This window comes from Meles meles, chromosome 10, assembly GCF_922984935.1.
Source record: "Meles meles chromosome 10, mMelMel3.1 paternal haplotype, whole genome shotgun sequence".
In the NCBI taxonomy this organism is placed as follows: Eukaryota; Metazoa; Chordata; class Mammalia; order Carnivora; family Mustelidae; genus Meles; species Meles meles.
In genome coordinates this window covers 88,881,970-88,896,633 of record NC_060075.1, presented here as the reverse complement: position 1 = coordinate 88,896,633, position 14,664 = coordinate 88,881,970, and the positions used below count along the sequence as shown (strand labels likewise).

Here is a 14,664-nt window from a genome sequence, read left to right as displayed (position 1 = left end):
TTTCAGAAGGACTGTATATTCTCATTCAGGATTAAGGAGGAAATATTTTGCAGTGCCATTATAAATAATTCAAAATCTAAGAGAACTTAATGTGAACCACAAGAATATGCCCACAGCACACTCCAAGTCCAAGAAGAATGACTCCAGATCAGCATTCGAAGTCTGTTACTAGGAAATATATGCTAGGCCCCTCAGTGGGCAGGGGAGACGTTTCTGTGCATTTCCATGATTTTTCTAAGGAATTAGACTCTCCCGGAATCTGGACTCTGCTTTTAACCTCTGTCTGAGGTCACGAGTCTGTTCCGTCACGATGCAGTGATACTTGGCACCGGTCTCCCCTCCCCTGCTAATCTGCTGTCGTGAATGTGTTGCCTTGAACGGGTCTTAAGATTCAATTATTAATCAGAACCAATTTAACAGGCTGTTGGTGCCAGGAATGAATTTTTTTTCCATTTGCAAAGCTGGGATAAGCTGATCAAGGAGAATGGTACGATGTCACAGGAAGTACATTAAGCTTCCCACGCCTGCCTAAAGAGCTTATGGAGGTTGACAAGAGTGCAAAGAAAGGTGTGTTTGGGTAGATGCATTAGTGGATGGAGAGTCACTATGAGGAATTTATAAGCCAGAGCAACCTCAGTTCAGATAAAGTTTTCTTAACCTGGAAGGAAGGGCCAAGTTGCTATACTCTCTCGTAGCCATGAGAAGCCACAAGCTTATTAATTATCTCATGAGGCGCCACACTTCAGACAAGAGGGTGATAAGGGACCTAAGTCATTTGCAATATGCAAGGAGTGCAGACGGTTGTGCTGAGTGCGAGAAAGAGATTTTTTAAAAAAAGATTTTACTTATTTATTTGAGAGAGAACAGGCAGGGGGAGCAGTAGAGGGAGAAGCAAGCTCCCCGCTGAGCAGAGAGCCGGATGCAGGGTTCTATCCTAGGACCCTGGGATCATGCCCTGGGCTGAGGCAGATGCTTAACCAATGCAGCCACCTAGGTGCCCCTGAGAAACTACATTCTCAGAGAGGAGCTCTCATAATGAATGGACCTCACCATGGAACCTCAGCTGCCCAGTGCATGCACGAGGTCACCTCAAAAGGTGGCCGGGTGCTTATCTAAACACAAGAATCTCTTTTTTTCACTTTCACATTTCTTCCTTTTTTCCTCCTGTAGGTGAATGGAGGCTAAGATGGACATTACCTTTAGTCATAGACTGGAAACGTTTTCTGCCCAAAAGATTAGAATTTCACCTCGGGACACCTGTACGGCTCAGTTGGTTGAAACTGCCTTTAGCTCAGGTCATGATCTCAGGGTCTTGGGACCAAGTGTCAGGGCTCCCCACCCAGCGGAGAGTCTGCTTCTCCCTCTCCCTCTGCCAATCCCCCTGTTTGTGCTCTCTTAAATAAATAAAATCTTTAAAAAAAAAAGAATTTCACCTCTAACTCGGTGTAAGAATTAATATGATCATCTCCTAGTCGGGGGTACCGAGGTATAGGCAGTCAGCTGCATAATTTGTCGGCCCACGGGCTAGAAGAAAATTGCTCAGAAAGTGGGAAAAATTGCCATTAAAGGTATTACAATACAAAGCTTTTTCGTTCTTTCTTGTGGTCTCTCTTGCCTTGTCATGGCATTTGTTTGAGTTCACTTGTTTTCTTTCTTTTTTTTCTTCTTTTAAGATTTTATTCATTTATTTGAGAGAAAGAAAGAGTGAGCAAGAGTAGAGTGGGGGAGCAGAGGGAGGGAGAGAAGCAGACCCCCTGCTGAGCAGGGAGCCGGATGTGGGACTTGATCCCAGCACCCTGAGATCATGACCTGAGACAGAGGCAGACGCTTAACCAGGTGAGCCACCCAAAACCACCCCCCCAACTCTTTTTCTTATTGTAAAATACATGGAACATCGAATTTGCCCTTTTCATCTTTTTTTATATGTTACATGTACATTTTACACATTTAAAAAATATTTTATTAATTTGACAGAGAGAAATCACAACTAGGCAGAGAGGCAGGCAGAGAGAGAGGAGGAAGCAGGCTCCCCACGGAGTAGAAAGCCTGATGCGGGGCTCGATCCCAGGACCCTGGGATCATGACCCAAGCCTAAGGCAGAGGATTTAACCCACTGAGCCATCCAGGCACCCATTTTACACATTTTTAAGTGTACAGTTTGGTGGTATCACATACATTCACACTATTGGGCAACCACCACTTGTCATGGCATATTTTATTTGCTTTTTATTTATTTATAAAAGAGTTTATTTATTTATTTATTTGAGAGACAGAGGGAGAGAGAGCACAAGCAGGGGAGAGGGGAACAAGGAGAGGGGGAAGCAGACTCCCTGAGCAAGGTGCCAGGGAACCCTGGGATCGTGACCTGAGCTGAAGGCAGACGCTTAACCGACTGAGCCAGCCAGGCATCTCTTTATTTGCTACTTAATGTCCTTCTAGGTAAATAAAGCTCAAACTTAATTATTAGCATGAATTTTAGCATTCATTTTTACATTGTGCCGTGCTAGCTTTAAATGTAAATGTCACAGCATTTAGCTCATTTGTGCAATCCCTGAGATCACATAATTTGCTTTTCATCTCTGGAGGCGGCCTTGAACTGGCTGGAAAAAACCAACACAGATTCAGGAAGGTTGGGAAGAAGAGAGGGTTCCCCCAGCTATAGGGTGGGCTTGAGGGAACTGGCTGGGAGCCCTTGCTCTGTGTGTCCACGGGGGCCTGATGGCATCACCCCTCCCATCTGCTGCCTGATGGATGCATTGTTCCCTGGCTTGAAGCAGGACCTGGGGAATTTCCCCTTCCCTCCCTTTTCCTCCGCACCCCTCGCCCTGTGGTCTCCCTAAACACGGTGATAGGTTATCCCCCAGGGGACTGCAATCTCTGTACTCGGTAACTGGATTGGGAGTGGACAGTAGGTCTGTCCCTTACTGAGTTGTGGCCTCCTGCCTGATGTCCACTGGACAGAGGCAGCACTGTGGTGGCCGGTCCCCAAGATCCTGCAGGACAGGTGCACACAGCCAGGATCTTCCCCACCCAAGCCCACGCCCTTCCTGGGGTAGAAGGTGGCAGCGGTCACTGGGCAGGCCCTAGAAGAAAAGCCTGGCAGGCTCAGGTTCCAGGGGACAGGAAAAGGGGCAGAGAAATCCCCCTCCCCCTCTAGCTGGGAACATCTGCTGGGTGTGGCAGCAGGAAGCAGGGTCCCAGAAGCAGTCTCCGAGCCTCCCCACCCCTTTGCACGCTCCAAGCTTCCACTACCCCATCAGACTTCACTTACACAACACAGTTTTAAGCCCAGGGCTGTACAGCATTCAGCCCCAAGTGTGGGGTCCTTCTGAGCTTAGGACCCTACAGGACTATGCTGGTTGGTCCTGCACCCTTGGAGCTGACCCTGGTTGTGGGAGCAAAGATCGAGTGAGCAAGAACAGAATCAATGCCCCCTGGGGCACCTGGGTGGCTCAGTGGGTTAAAGCCTCTGTCTTCAGCTCGGGTCATGATCTCAGGGTGCTGGGATCGAGCCCGGCATCGGGCTCTCTGCTCAGCAGGGAGCCTGCTTCCTCCTCTCTCTCTGCCTGCCTCTCTGCCTGCTTCTGATCTCTGTCTGTGAAATAAATAAATAAAATCTTAAAAAAAAAAAAAAAGAATCAATGCCCCTGTCAGCAAGGCCAGCCCTGCCCATTTCCCCGCTCCCAAGAGGGGAGCTCTTGGACCCAAAAACATCTCTGTGAAGAGTGGATTTGTTCCTTAGGTAAAGCCTTCATGTCTCTCAGTACGGCCCCATGTTTGGCAGTGCCCTCATTTCTCCCCTGCCCACACAGAGTCTTAAGGACGGTGCTTTGACCTGACTCCACTGCTGGGAGAGTGGGCTGCACTCCTTCTGGACACGGAGTAAGTTTAAAATTTGAACACCGTTCGTGGTTTCTTTTTGGGCGTTTCTTTGCAGCTCTCCTCTTCCTTGCCTCCCTCTCTCCCCCTCTGGCTGTGGAAGGGCAGATGAGAAGTCTGTCTTTCAGTTGTGCTTTACGGTAGGTGAAGGGGGCAGTGCCTGCTGGGCGGGTGCACACAGCTGGGGAGGCCTTTGAATGCCTGGCTGGGGTGGGTGCCGACTCTCCAGGATGGAGGGGGGCCCAGCGAGGACGGAGACAAAGGAGGGGAAACGCTGCAGAAAATCACAGAAGCATAGAAAATGTGGGAAAGGGCACATGGGAGGATGGATACGGGGAAGAAGATGAAGGAAGGCGGAAAGGAAGGGAGCCAGCGCTTTGCCTGCTCTACTGACGTACTGGAAAGAATAGAAGCCTGACCCGATCAAGCTGCTGTCCCCGAGCAGATGACATCTGTGCATGTTGTCAGACAATGACCACGAGAACCCGCCACCAGGAATATCAGCTCCAAGCCTCTTGCCGGCTCAGCACGCCCTGGAAAGTGGGACTAGGCATGTTAGTCTTCTCAGTCCTTTCCGAAGAATGAGTGCCCTGGGAGCCTGTGGGTGCCCTGGATGGAACTGGGCTGGGGGGTGAAATGGGAGTGTGACAGGGAACAGAGAAGAATGGCAAACCCTTTCTGGAGTTCCCAATGGGGCCCTATGCTGAGGAGAGCTGGGACATTTCATTCACCAGAATCCTCACAGAAATTAATCCTATGTGAGCCAAAGATACTCACAGCCTCAAGTTTTGAAAACTTGACAAGTTTTGAAAACTGACAATGGTAGAATGAACTAGCCTCTTGGGTCCTCTTGGGAAAGCACCATTAACTCTCTTACTGTTCAAGAAGGAAGAAGAAAGGCAACTCGCTATTTTGAAGGCTGGTAGCCTAGAGACGACACACGGTTTTGCTTGGTCAAGCCTGGCACACCACCCCAGAGACCCAGACTCCTAAGAAGCCACAGACTTCCTCTCCTTCCTGGTCTCTCAGGCATTAACATCACTCTGTTTTGATTATGAGAGAGATCCCACCGAGATTCTCCTCACGGCTGCAGCAAAACCCAACTTGTGGCAATATGAAGACTGGAGTACTCTGAGATACTTATAGGGATCTCTTCCATGACCAGCGAGATATGAGAACAACCCTTACCTCTCATTCAAGAGAGGAAGCTAACCTGTGCTTGTCCTGCTCGTTCTAGAGCAGAAATCCAAAATGGTGGTCCGTGGGTCACCCACAACAGGGTTACATGGAACGATGGTTTCAAAATCAAATTTCTGCATCCCCCCTTCAGAGCTACTAAATCCCTGTGGGGCAGAGGTCAGAATCCACATTTTAAATAAGCTGGAAGTGTATTATCTTTCATCTGTAGACATTTGTGAACTGGTGCTTGAAGTGGTTCTTGAACCACAGGCGGCCTCAGGATCACCAGGAGATGGCTGGGCCCCATTCAGAGAGACTCTGATTCTGTGTGGCTGGGGCAGGGCCCAGGCAGGGCCTGAGAGTCTGCCTTTCTTCTAAGTTCCCGAATGATCCTGATGCTACTGGTCTGGGGACCATGCCTTGAGAATGCCAGTGGGTTAGAACAATTACCACAATTTAGTTTTGTGTCTATCAGGGGTAACCTACTTAACTGTTCTCAGGGAGCCCTGAGGACCAGAGTGTGGGAGGCAGGGGTGGTGGCCGGTTTGTTTTCTGTCCCTCTGGGAGGTGAGTGTCTGGGGAGCCAGGCCCCCCAAGCCAGGCTGGGCTACCCAAGGCCCTGGGGGAGCAAACGCGGGCTGGTGTGTTTGTCAGGCTGCTGGTGGCTGGCTTTTCAGACTCTCAGGAGCTCAGCTTGGTTTCGGGGAAAAGTGGAGGATCAGGTCTGTCCCAGGGCAAGCCTTGAAGGATTGGCCAAATCCCGGACTTCCCGCAGGCCCCCAACTAAGCTGGAATCGCTGAGGCACGAAAGCAAGCTGAGTTCTCATCCTGTGGTTGGGAGCCCGCCGGACACGTTCACCTGACGGGCCTCCAGGCCTCCGGGCTGATGTTGCAGGGGCCTCAGGCCACAGAGGCTCCCTTTATCCCCCACATGGAAAGTGTTCCAGGCTGAGGGCTCCGCACACCTCCTAGGACACACAGGGGCAGCCCTCAGTGTGCGCGTGGTTCCTCCCCGCCTTGTTCAGACGCTTGCAGTTACCCAAATGGCCACTAGAGGTCTCAGCAGGACAATGATTATCTTAGGAAGGGCCAAGAAGGACCCAGAAGCAGCCGGGAAAGTGCCTCTCCCACTGCCCCATGTATTCTCCCGCAAAGACAAAAGTAGCGTGAGGAGCTCACCACCTCTGCTCGTCTGTCCAGTATCTTCCATGCGAGAACTGGTCTTGCATGGCTGCCCAAGGAGGCTGTTTTCCTCTTTGTGCTGTGCTAATGGTTGTCCCTGGACAAGGGCTGGGAATTCTAGGGCAATGATGGTTGCCAGGAAGAGGCCCGTGGGCCCTTCGCATCATTTTCAACAGCTGCTCCCTCCAAAGGATGTGGTGGAACAACATTTTTCAATCCAGTATGAGGCACCATGCAAACGCGACTTTAAGAGTCCTTTAACACAAACTTTCCAGCCAGATTTGCCCTCCTACCTCCCCACTCCACCAAAATCCTGGTGCTGAAATTCTACCCCAGGGATACTTTCTGAGGTCACGGCCTTTTTTTGTGGGGCTACGTTCTGTCCAGCAGCATTAGAACCTAAGAAGTGAGCAGGCAACTGTCCACCTCTGTGATTCACGCCCCCTCCCTACCATACCCTGACCTGCTCTTCCCACTCAACTTTGAATCAGGGGCAGCTCCAAGGAAGACAGGTGCAGACCAGATGGGCTACTTTGAGAAAAGATGCACATTAAGCTAAACTTGATATACAGAAGCCAAAATGGGCCAAATTGTTAAATCAAGTGATGGTTCGTTGCTTTATAAAAAAGATCCCTCATCAAAATGCCATGGATTTCCTATGGAAAAAGAAAGCCCCATTAAAAATGACATTGTGTATTTGGTACATATCTGCACTTCTGTAGTTTTATGTGAACAAGGAGTGTATCTCACAACTTTGCTGAAGGTGGCATCTGTGGGCCTCTGTTGGCTTTTCAGTTACTCTTGGATTGCCTCAGAGACTTCCCTGGCCCCGTCACCTCCATAAGCAACACTCTGGAAAGAGACAACGTAACCTTGTTTACATACTGGGCTTGGTGTCTTGCGGTGGAGAAGAGGAGACATCAGCTAGATAGCCCCGAACTGCAGAAATCGGAGATGACCAAGTTTGGGGTTTGCTGCATCTCCCTTGGTTTCACGGGACTGTGTGAGGAGGGCAGGTTGCTTGCTTCTCACCCACACCTTCTCCCTCCTGCTTCTGTCCCCCTTCATTTGGTAACAGAGACTCGCGGGGTGCTTGCTGGGGTTAGCACAGCCCGATTAGAACTTTTTTCATAACTCTGTAGTGGGTAATGATTACTGCTGGGAGGACCCGCACAAAAGCAGCCGGAGACTCGTGAGCAAAGTTAGCATTTATATACTTACTGAAACCAGCAGTTCTTACACTCGTTTTATGGGTGAGGAGCCTGAGGTTCAGAGACGCACTGTAACTTTCCAAGGCTCACCCAGATATTTATGGCACAGCCAGGACTGGGACCGGAGTCTTTTCTTGGGATGTAAGTTCCTTTGGTTCCATTCACTTTTAAAAAGAAAAGTGGGGCACCTGGGTGGCTCAGTGGTTTAAGCTGCTGCCTTTGGCTCAGGTCATGATCTCAGGGTCCTGGGATCGAGTCCCGCATCGGGCTCTCTGCTCGGCAGGGGGCCTGCTTCCCTCTCACTCTCTCTGCCTGCCTCTCTGCCTACTTGTGATCTCTCTCTGTCAAATAAATAAATAAGAAATCTTGAAAAATTAAAAAAAAATAAAAAGAAAAGTGAATGGCTGTGCAGGGGGTTCTCTCCCAGTGAGAAATGAGCTGAGATGATACACTGGGAAGATGCTTCCATGGAAAGAGGAAGACTGAGATTTAATCCAGCCTCTGCCCCGCCATCCTGGGCAAGTTACTGTCCCTCTCAGTCATCATCTGTGAATTAAGGGGTTTGAATAAAGGACCAAGTAAAACATCCCTGAGGACCCATCAGCTCCAGAATTCTGTGCACATCCAAATGGCGGGGTGGGGGTCTCAACATGGACGGGATGCATCTCATGTCAACCCCTTCAATTTTAAGTTCTTGTAATCTCCGACAACTAATTTGGAAAAGTTTCCTCCTTCCTGATGCCTACTGAACACACACTTGAAACTTCAGTGGGACTGTGGACAAGCAGATCCAGCCCGAGGTCGTTGGCAGGTGGGAAGTCTGTACAGTAAGACAGGGTCATATTTCAACCATTCCAGATATTCTTTGTCAGGCACGAATTTCTCCTCCTCCACTTACTCTGTAAGTCTAGCTTACCATATATTAAATTCACTCGAAGTGGAAATATAGTTTATGTGGATTCAGGGAACACCAAAACACCATTGTGTGAATGAAGCGTCATAGAGTTCACCATTTGGCCTCAAAGCCATTATTCTCCATGATCACACGTTTAATATTAGGTATGTGTGTCCATCATATACATACGTACAGAGGAAATAATACAGAAGCGAGGTACTACTTCTCCCCATGGCTCATTTTAGCGCTGCCATGGCAGGATGGCATTAATTTTCACATAACGTTCACCTCTACAAAGACTCACAGAACAATAATCTGCTTAGGCTGGCAGCCCCAGAAGGACAGTGCACAGTGAAAGCGCGCGGCGACCACGACCAGCATGGAGAAGCCCACAGATGTTTCCACCCTGTGAAGTCGGGCGTCACCGCGAGAATGTGTGCACATGCCCAGCATCCTAAAAGCTGACAATCCGAGGGCTCATTGTCGAAGAACAATGACCTCACGCATTCCCCAGGAGTCCCCGGGTCCTCCCCTGGGGCAGGTGCCGGGCTGACGGCGGCACGTGCTCTGGCTCCTGCCCAGGTGCCAGGGGTGGCCGGAGAGAGAAGCACAAATCTAAAATCAGGAGCGAGACAGAAGATCTATGGCTTAAATGTGACGCTTCATGCGGCCCAAGCGCCAAGCGGCGAAAGCGGGGAGCCGGCGGAGAGCAGCGGGGAGAACATGCGGGGGCGGTAGGCAGAAGCGCACAACACAACAGCCGGACCCACAAGGAGCCATGCTCACACTTACATGGTGTGGTCTCACACTACCTTAGTTTGCTTTAAGCATTTCCGTCGTCTGAGAGTTTGGGAGGGAAAAACAGAAGGGTTAAAGGTAAAATAAATGAAGAGCTTGCACTTTGCACATGGTTAAAAATAACAAGGTCATTCCGGGCTCTCCCGGTCTCAGTGTGCAGAAGGATAGGCGTGGGGGTTCACCGTGATGAAAGGCAGAGTTCTGGGAGTCATATCCTGGTTTCGTATCTTGTTTCTGCCACGTACTGGCTGTGTGACTCCCGGCAAGCATCTTATCCTTCCCGTCCTCAGTTTCCTCATCTGTGAAATGGGTCCTACAGGAGCACTTACCTCCTAAGATCGTGGTGAGGAGAGCATGACCGAACAGCCACGAAATACCTGATCCTAGTCACCACTGAGCGTTATCTAAGTGTTAGATACCATTGTTATCTTCAGCTTTTACCTTTGGCTTCCTCAGGCAGTACCACCCAGACTAGACAATCAAACGTTAATGGAGAGCCAAGGACTCACAGCCAATTTTCCATCCTCAATAAGAAAAAAGCAATAGAAACAAATCAAGCATTCAGGAGAAAAAGACGAAGTTAGAAACGCACAGGCTGGGCCACCGTTTCATGTGTTGCAATAATTCTTTGAGGGCATGATTGCAAATTCCAAAGCAATTCAGAGTAGCTTTTAAAGAAAGATAAAAATCAGTCGCGTACCCACAGATCAGGTAGAGCCCCGAGGCCCGGTTCGTGTCGGACAGTTGAAGGCTGAGGACGTGTCATCAGGAATTACCCTTTGGACTGAAGGCATCGTGTGTTTTCCAACTGGCTTCACACACCGAATTGCTTAAAGGCGAGGACGGGAGGCTTGTGATAACCAAGTGGTTTACCAGGTCAGGGAGGACAGATTTCACTCCTCCGTTCCTTCCCAGAATCCCAGAACCGTTCTGTCAGCTCTGAGTTCACTTGGCGGGACATCGCAGTCCCGCGGGAAAGAAGGGGACGCGGATGCACTTCCCGTTTCCTTCTTTTGCTTGCTACCTCTGTCACTTCGTATTCATCACAAGCCCAAGAAAGTTTCCCAGGGGGAAGCTTCAGGTTCCTGTGCTGTCACTCTAAGTTTTTCCCACTTTCTCCAAGGCGTGGGGGGTTGTGTTGGCTCCCTCTGGAATGGGAGCGTCTAGCCAAAGTGTTGGGGTTGGTATGGTTGGATGGGCAGGTACTAAAGTTTTCCAATGAAAAAGGAAAAGCAACATTGGAAGTCTCCAGCTGGTAGAGGACAGAGGGAGCGAATGATACTGTGTCTGTATCTGTTTGGCCTAATCGACCTCTGCGGGGAAAGGGTGAGTCACAGGCTATCCCCACCCTGACCCTGAAGCACAGACACCACCAAGGTGTTCAGCTTCCAGCTATGTGCAGAGTGTGTGTGTGTATCTGTGGTGCCCCACCATGGATGGGTGTGCACTGAAAAGGCTCCTGTTTTAAGTGGAGTTTTAACCTGGATACTATTCTTACTTGCAGAGGTACCCAGAGTTGAATTCTCCAGCTGCCAGCTGGGCTGCAGGCTCCTCAAGGCTGGGCTGGGTTTTCCTGCCTCGGGCAGCCTCCCACCCTGGGATGGCATGCCTCCCACTGCAAGAGGGGGCTAGGGCTGCCGGTGATCAGTGATGGCAGCTTCATTGTGCAGGGAAGCTGGCTTTTTAAAGACACAGTCTGATTTCTTGATTGGATCATTTGTTCTTTAGGTGTTGAGTTTGATAAGTTCTTTATAGATTAAGACATGGACAGACATCACTGCAAAGAAGACATCCAAATGGCCAACAGACACATGAAAAAGTGCTCAACCTCACTCAGCATCAGGGAAATCCAAATCAAAACTACAGTGAGATACCGCCTCACACCAGTCAGAATGGCTAAAATTAACCCAGTCAGGAAACAGCAGATGTTGGCGAGGATGCGGAGAAAGGGGAACCCGCCTACACTGTTGGTGGGAATGTAAGCTGGTGCAGCCATTCTGCAAAACAGTATGGAGGATCCTCAAAAAGTTGAAAATAGAGCTACCCTATGACCCAGTAATTGCACTACTGGGTATTTACCCTAAAGACACAAATGTAGTGATCCGAAGGGGCACGTGCACCCCTATGTTTGTAGCAGCAATGTCCACAATAGCCAAGCCATGGAAAGAGCCTAGATGTCCATCAACAGATGAATAGATAAAGAAGATGTGGTATATATACACAATGGAATACTATGCAGCCATCAAAACCTTGAAATCTTGCCATTTGCGATGACGTGGATGGAACTAGAGGGTATTATGCTGAGCGAAATAAGTCAATCAGAGAAAGAGAATTATCATATTCTGATATGAGGAATTTGAGAGGAAGGGTGGGGGGTTCATGGGGAGAAGGGAAGGAAAAAGATGAAACAAGATGGGACCAGGGATGGAGACAAACCATAAGAGACTCTTAATCTCAGGAAACAAACTGAGTGTTGCTGGGGCAGGGGGGTAGGGATAGAGTGGCTGGGTAATGGACACTGGGGAGGGTATGTGCTATGGTGAGTGCTGTGAAATTCTAAGCCTGATGATTCACAGACCTGTACCCCTGGGACAAATAATACATTATATGTTAATTAAAAAAAATAAAGAAACGGTCTGAGATCTTTCCCAAACACAGGTACTGTTTCAAGGCCACAGGTAACAGGGCTTGGGCTCTGGAACGCAGAGAGACACCTTGATCTGCTCAACACCTCTGCAAAGGGATGCTCTTTATGTCATCAGAATGATGCTCAGCAGCAATGGCCACGGTCGCCAAACTGTGGAAAGAACCAAGATGCCCTTCAACGGACGAATGGATAAGGAAGATGTGGTCCATATACACGATGGAGTATTATGCCTCCATCAGAAAGGATGAATACCCAACTTTTGTAGCAACATGGACGGGACTGGAAGAGATTATGCTGAGCGAAATAAGTCAAGCAGAGAGAGTCAAGTATCATATGGTTTCACTTATTTGTGGAGCATAACAAAGAACATGGAGGACATGGGGAGATGGAGAAGGGAGTTGAGGGGAATTGGAAGGGGAGATGAACCATGAGAGACTGTTGACTCTGAAAAACAACCTGAGGGTATTGAAGGGGTGGGGGGGTGGGAGGTTGGGGAACCAGGTGGTGGGTAATAGAGAGGGCATGTATTGCATGGAGCACTGGGTGTGGTACAAAAACAATGAGTACTGTTATGCTGAAAATTAAAAAAAAAAAAAAAAAGAATGATGCTCAGGCAAAAGTGTAAATGGAAGGGGGCCGAGCATATTTAGAGAAGCAAAGAGATTTCCAACCAGGAAAAGTAGACTTAATGAATTGATGTTTGCAGAAACGGAGACATTTAAACAGAATTATTAAGCAATTAGCCAAATTATAACTAGGGTGGGAAACACAAGATGATCTCCAAGGGAATCATTTCAAATAAGTCATTCTCTTGTACTGGAAGGCTTTCATTCTGTACTGTCTGGAAGGTCATTGCTTTAACAGAAGAGACAGAGACAGGCACGTCTTTCTGGTTGATGGGACAAGCAAAGTCATGTTTCTGGGAGGGTCAAGGAGCCCATGAGGCCACAGGACCACATCTGGGGGACTGGAGCCCCTGACGCTGAGAAGCTGGCCAGGGCACCATTGTCCTGCAGGGTGAGCTCTAGTAGGATCCGATGGCTGCAGCTTCTGAGCTCTACTCTGGGTCCCAGGGTCCCATCCTTCCTAAGGCAATACAGATATACCCAGGTGTCAGCTGCTAGGCTAAGTTTCAGTCGGTAGCCCGAGGAGGAAAAAGGCCAAAAGAATGGGTGCTATCACCAAATGAAGGAATGATGCCAGAGTCATTTTTAGAGTATTCTGATGTTCTCTGCTATAGCTATAAAGCAGAGACTCAGAATCAGGTCTCAAGGCCAACTTCTTCTGGATCCCTCTGACCCCTGAGAATTATCCCCAGGCCATAGGTATCATGTTTCAAACAAGGCTGAAGCAATGGGACAGCCTTTGTCTGCACCCTTCCAGAAGGGGTACAGGACTTCTCAGAGAAAAGGAATAGCATTACCCCTACCAAAAGTCAGCCCTGGCTTGGTGGTTCTAAGCACATGCTCCTCAGTCCCAGACAGGCCTTGTACCATCACTGGTGCTACTGGGCACAGCTGGCTGTTGAGAGGGCTCCCCAAATCCATCAGTCACTCTTAACAGGGGTAGATGAACTAACAGCCCGAGATGCTACTCATTATATAACTTTTTCATATTCAAAACGCAAAAGCAGACATAGCTTTTATGTTTCCATTTGATACACTCACACTTAGCGAACAGCTGTCTGGTTCCTTGGAAACTTTAAAAAACCCCAAATGTCCCTCGGACTAAGTATTTCTTTTATGTCTGGGAGATTTGCACTGAGCCCTGAGAGTCTGGGTTCGATCGTTTAATTTCCCACTTCCTAGGTGGTAGCAGGTAACAGGTGGGATGCTGGGTGTGGACGGATTTTCCTTCAAATGCATCACCTCCTGGGCCTTTCGTGCTCAGTGGTGGAGGCAATGAAAAGAACAGATATGGCACAGAACCCCAGGGAAAACGATTTTTAGCTGAGAGGCCTTTCAGAGGAGCGTTACAACATGGGACTGTAATTTATGGTTGGAATCAGAAATCTAGGCTGGACATGACCTTGGTAATTAATGACCCAGTCCGCTGCTTTGTTTTATACATACGGCTACGAGCATCTCCGCCGGCTGGAGAGTCAGGGTTAGTGGTGGGGCCCCAATTCACGATCTCGATGATGGTGCTGTGTTGCTCCCCAGTTGCAAGAGAAGAACGTGATCTTCTAAGCAATGATATCCCTTAGGGAGTAAAATACGAGCACTGTGCTCAGCCTGCCCTGCTGAGTTTAGAGAGGTTTAAGCTCTTCATAAGCTAAGGGCAAAGTTAGGAAGCTGCTTTCATTCCCCCAATAAGAATAAAATCAGATAGTGTGTATGGTCTGCCTTTAGGTCACTGATCCTCAAATCCGAATAAACTCTGGAACCCTTTAAAGGAAAATCATCGTCCAAGACCTATGATATACTCCGTTAGCCAGCATTTGAGAAACACTTTTTTAAGAAAGCCCAAATCTCATCCTTCGAAAATGATTCTCAGTTGAGAACTGTCACCGAAGAAAGACAAGTTACACCTTTATATGTGGTGAAAGGAAAGCATAAAACTTAAACATCCCTACTAAACCCAGCGACCCCCAGCTCCTCGCAAGAATACGTCCCTGAAATTCAGTTTGAGAAACACTGTCCTAGCTCAGAATCCATCTCTCGTTCTCTTCTCGGGGGCCCGTTAATGAACTTCCCCTCCAGTTTATGTTTCTTGCCCTCTTTGCTCCCGTGGTAGCTCCCTTTTGCACAGAATGGGTGGTTTTTAGTTCGCGGTTTTGCAGTGGAGCCTGTGTCCTGTTACCTCGTCACAGGGTCGCTCTCATTCTGAATCCTGGTCCCTTGTGATTTTCTTAGTATTTGCTTTAGATGAGA

General features: G+C 48.8%; 1 protein-coding gene across 2 annotated transcripts in view; it reads right to left on the bottom strand.

Annotated features, from left to right (window-relative positions):
* LHFPL3 (LHFPL tetraspan subfamily member 3) overlaps window positions 1–14,664 on the bottom strand; it is a 592,049-nt gene that overhangs the window by 51,162 nt on the left and 526,223 nt on the right. Inside the window, exon 3 of one of the 2 annotated variants that reach the window (XM_046020087.1) lies at window positions 9,159–9,186. The exons of the other annotated variant lie outside the window; for it this stretch is intronic. Coding sequence (XP_045876043.1) covers window positions 9,170–9,186 — 17 coding nt within the window. The 3' untranslated portion in view covers window positions 9,159–9,169. The remainder of the gene's footprint in view (window positions 1–9,158; window positions 9,187–14,664) is intronic. 2 annotated transcript variants of the gene reach the window in all.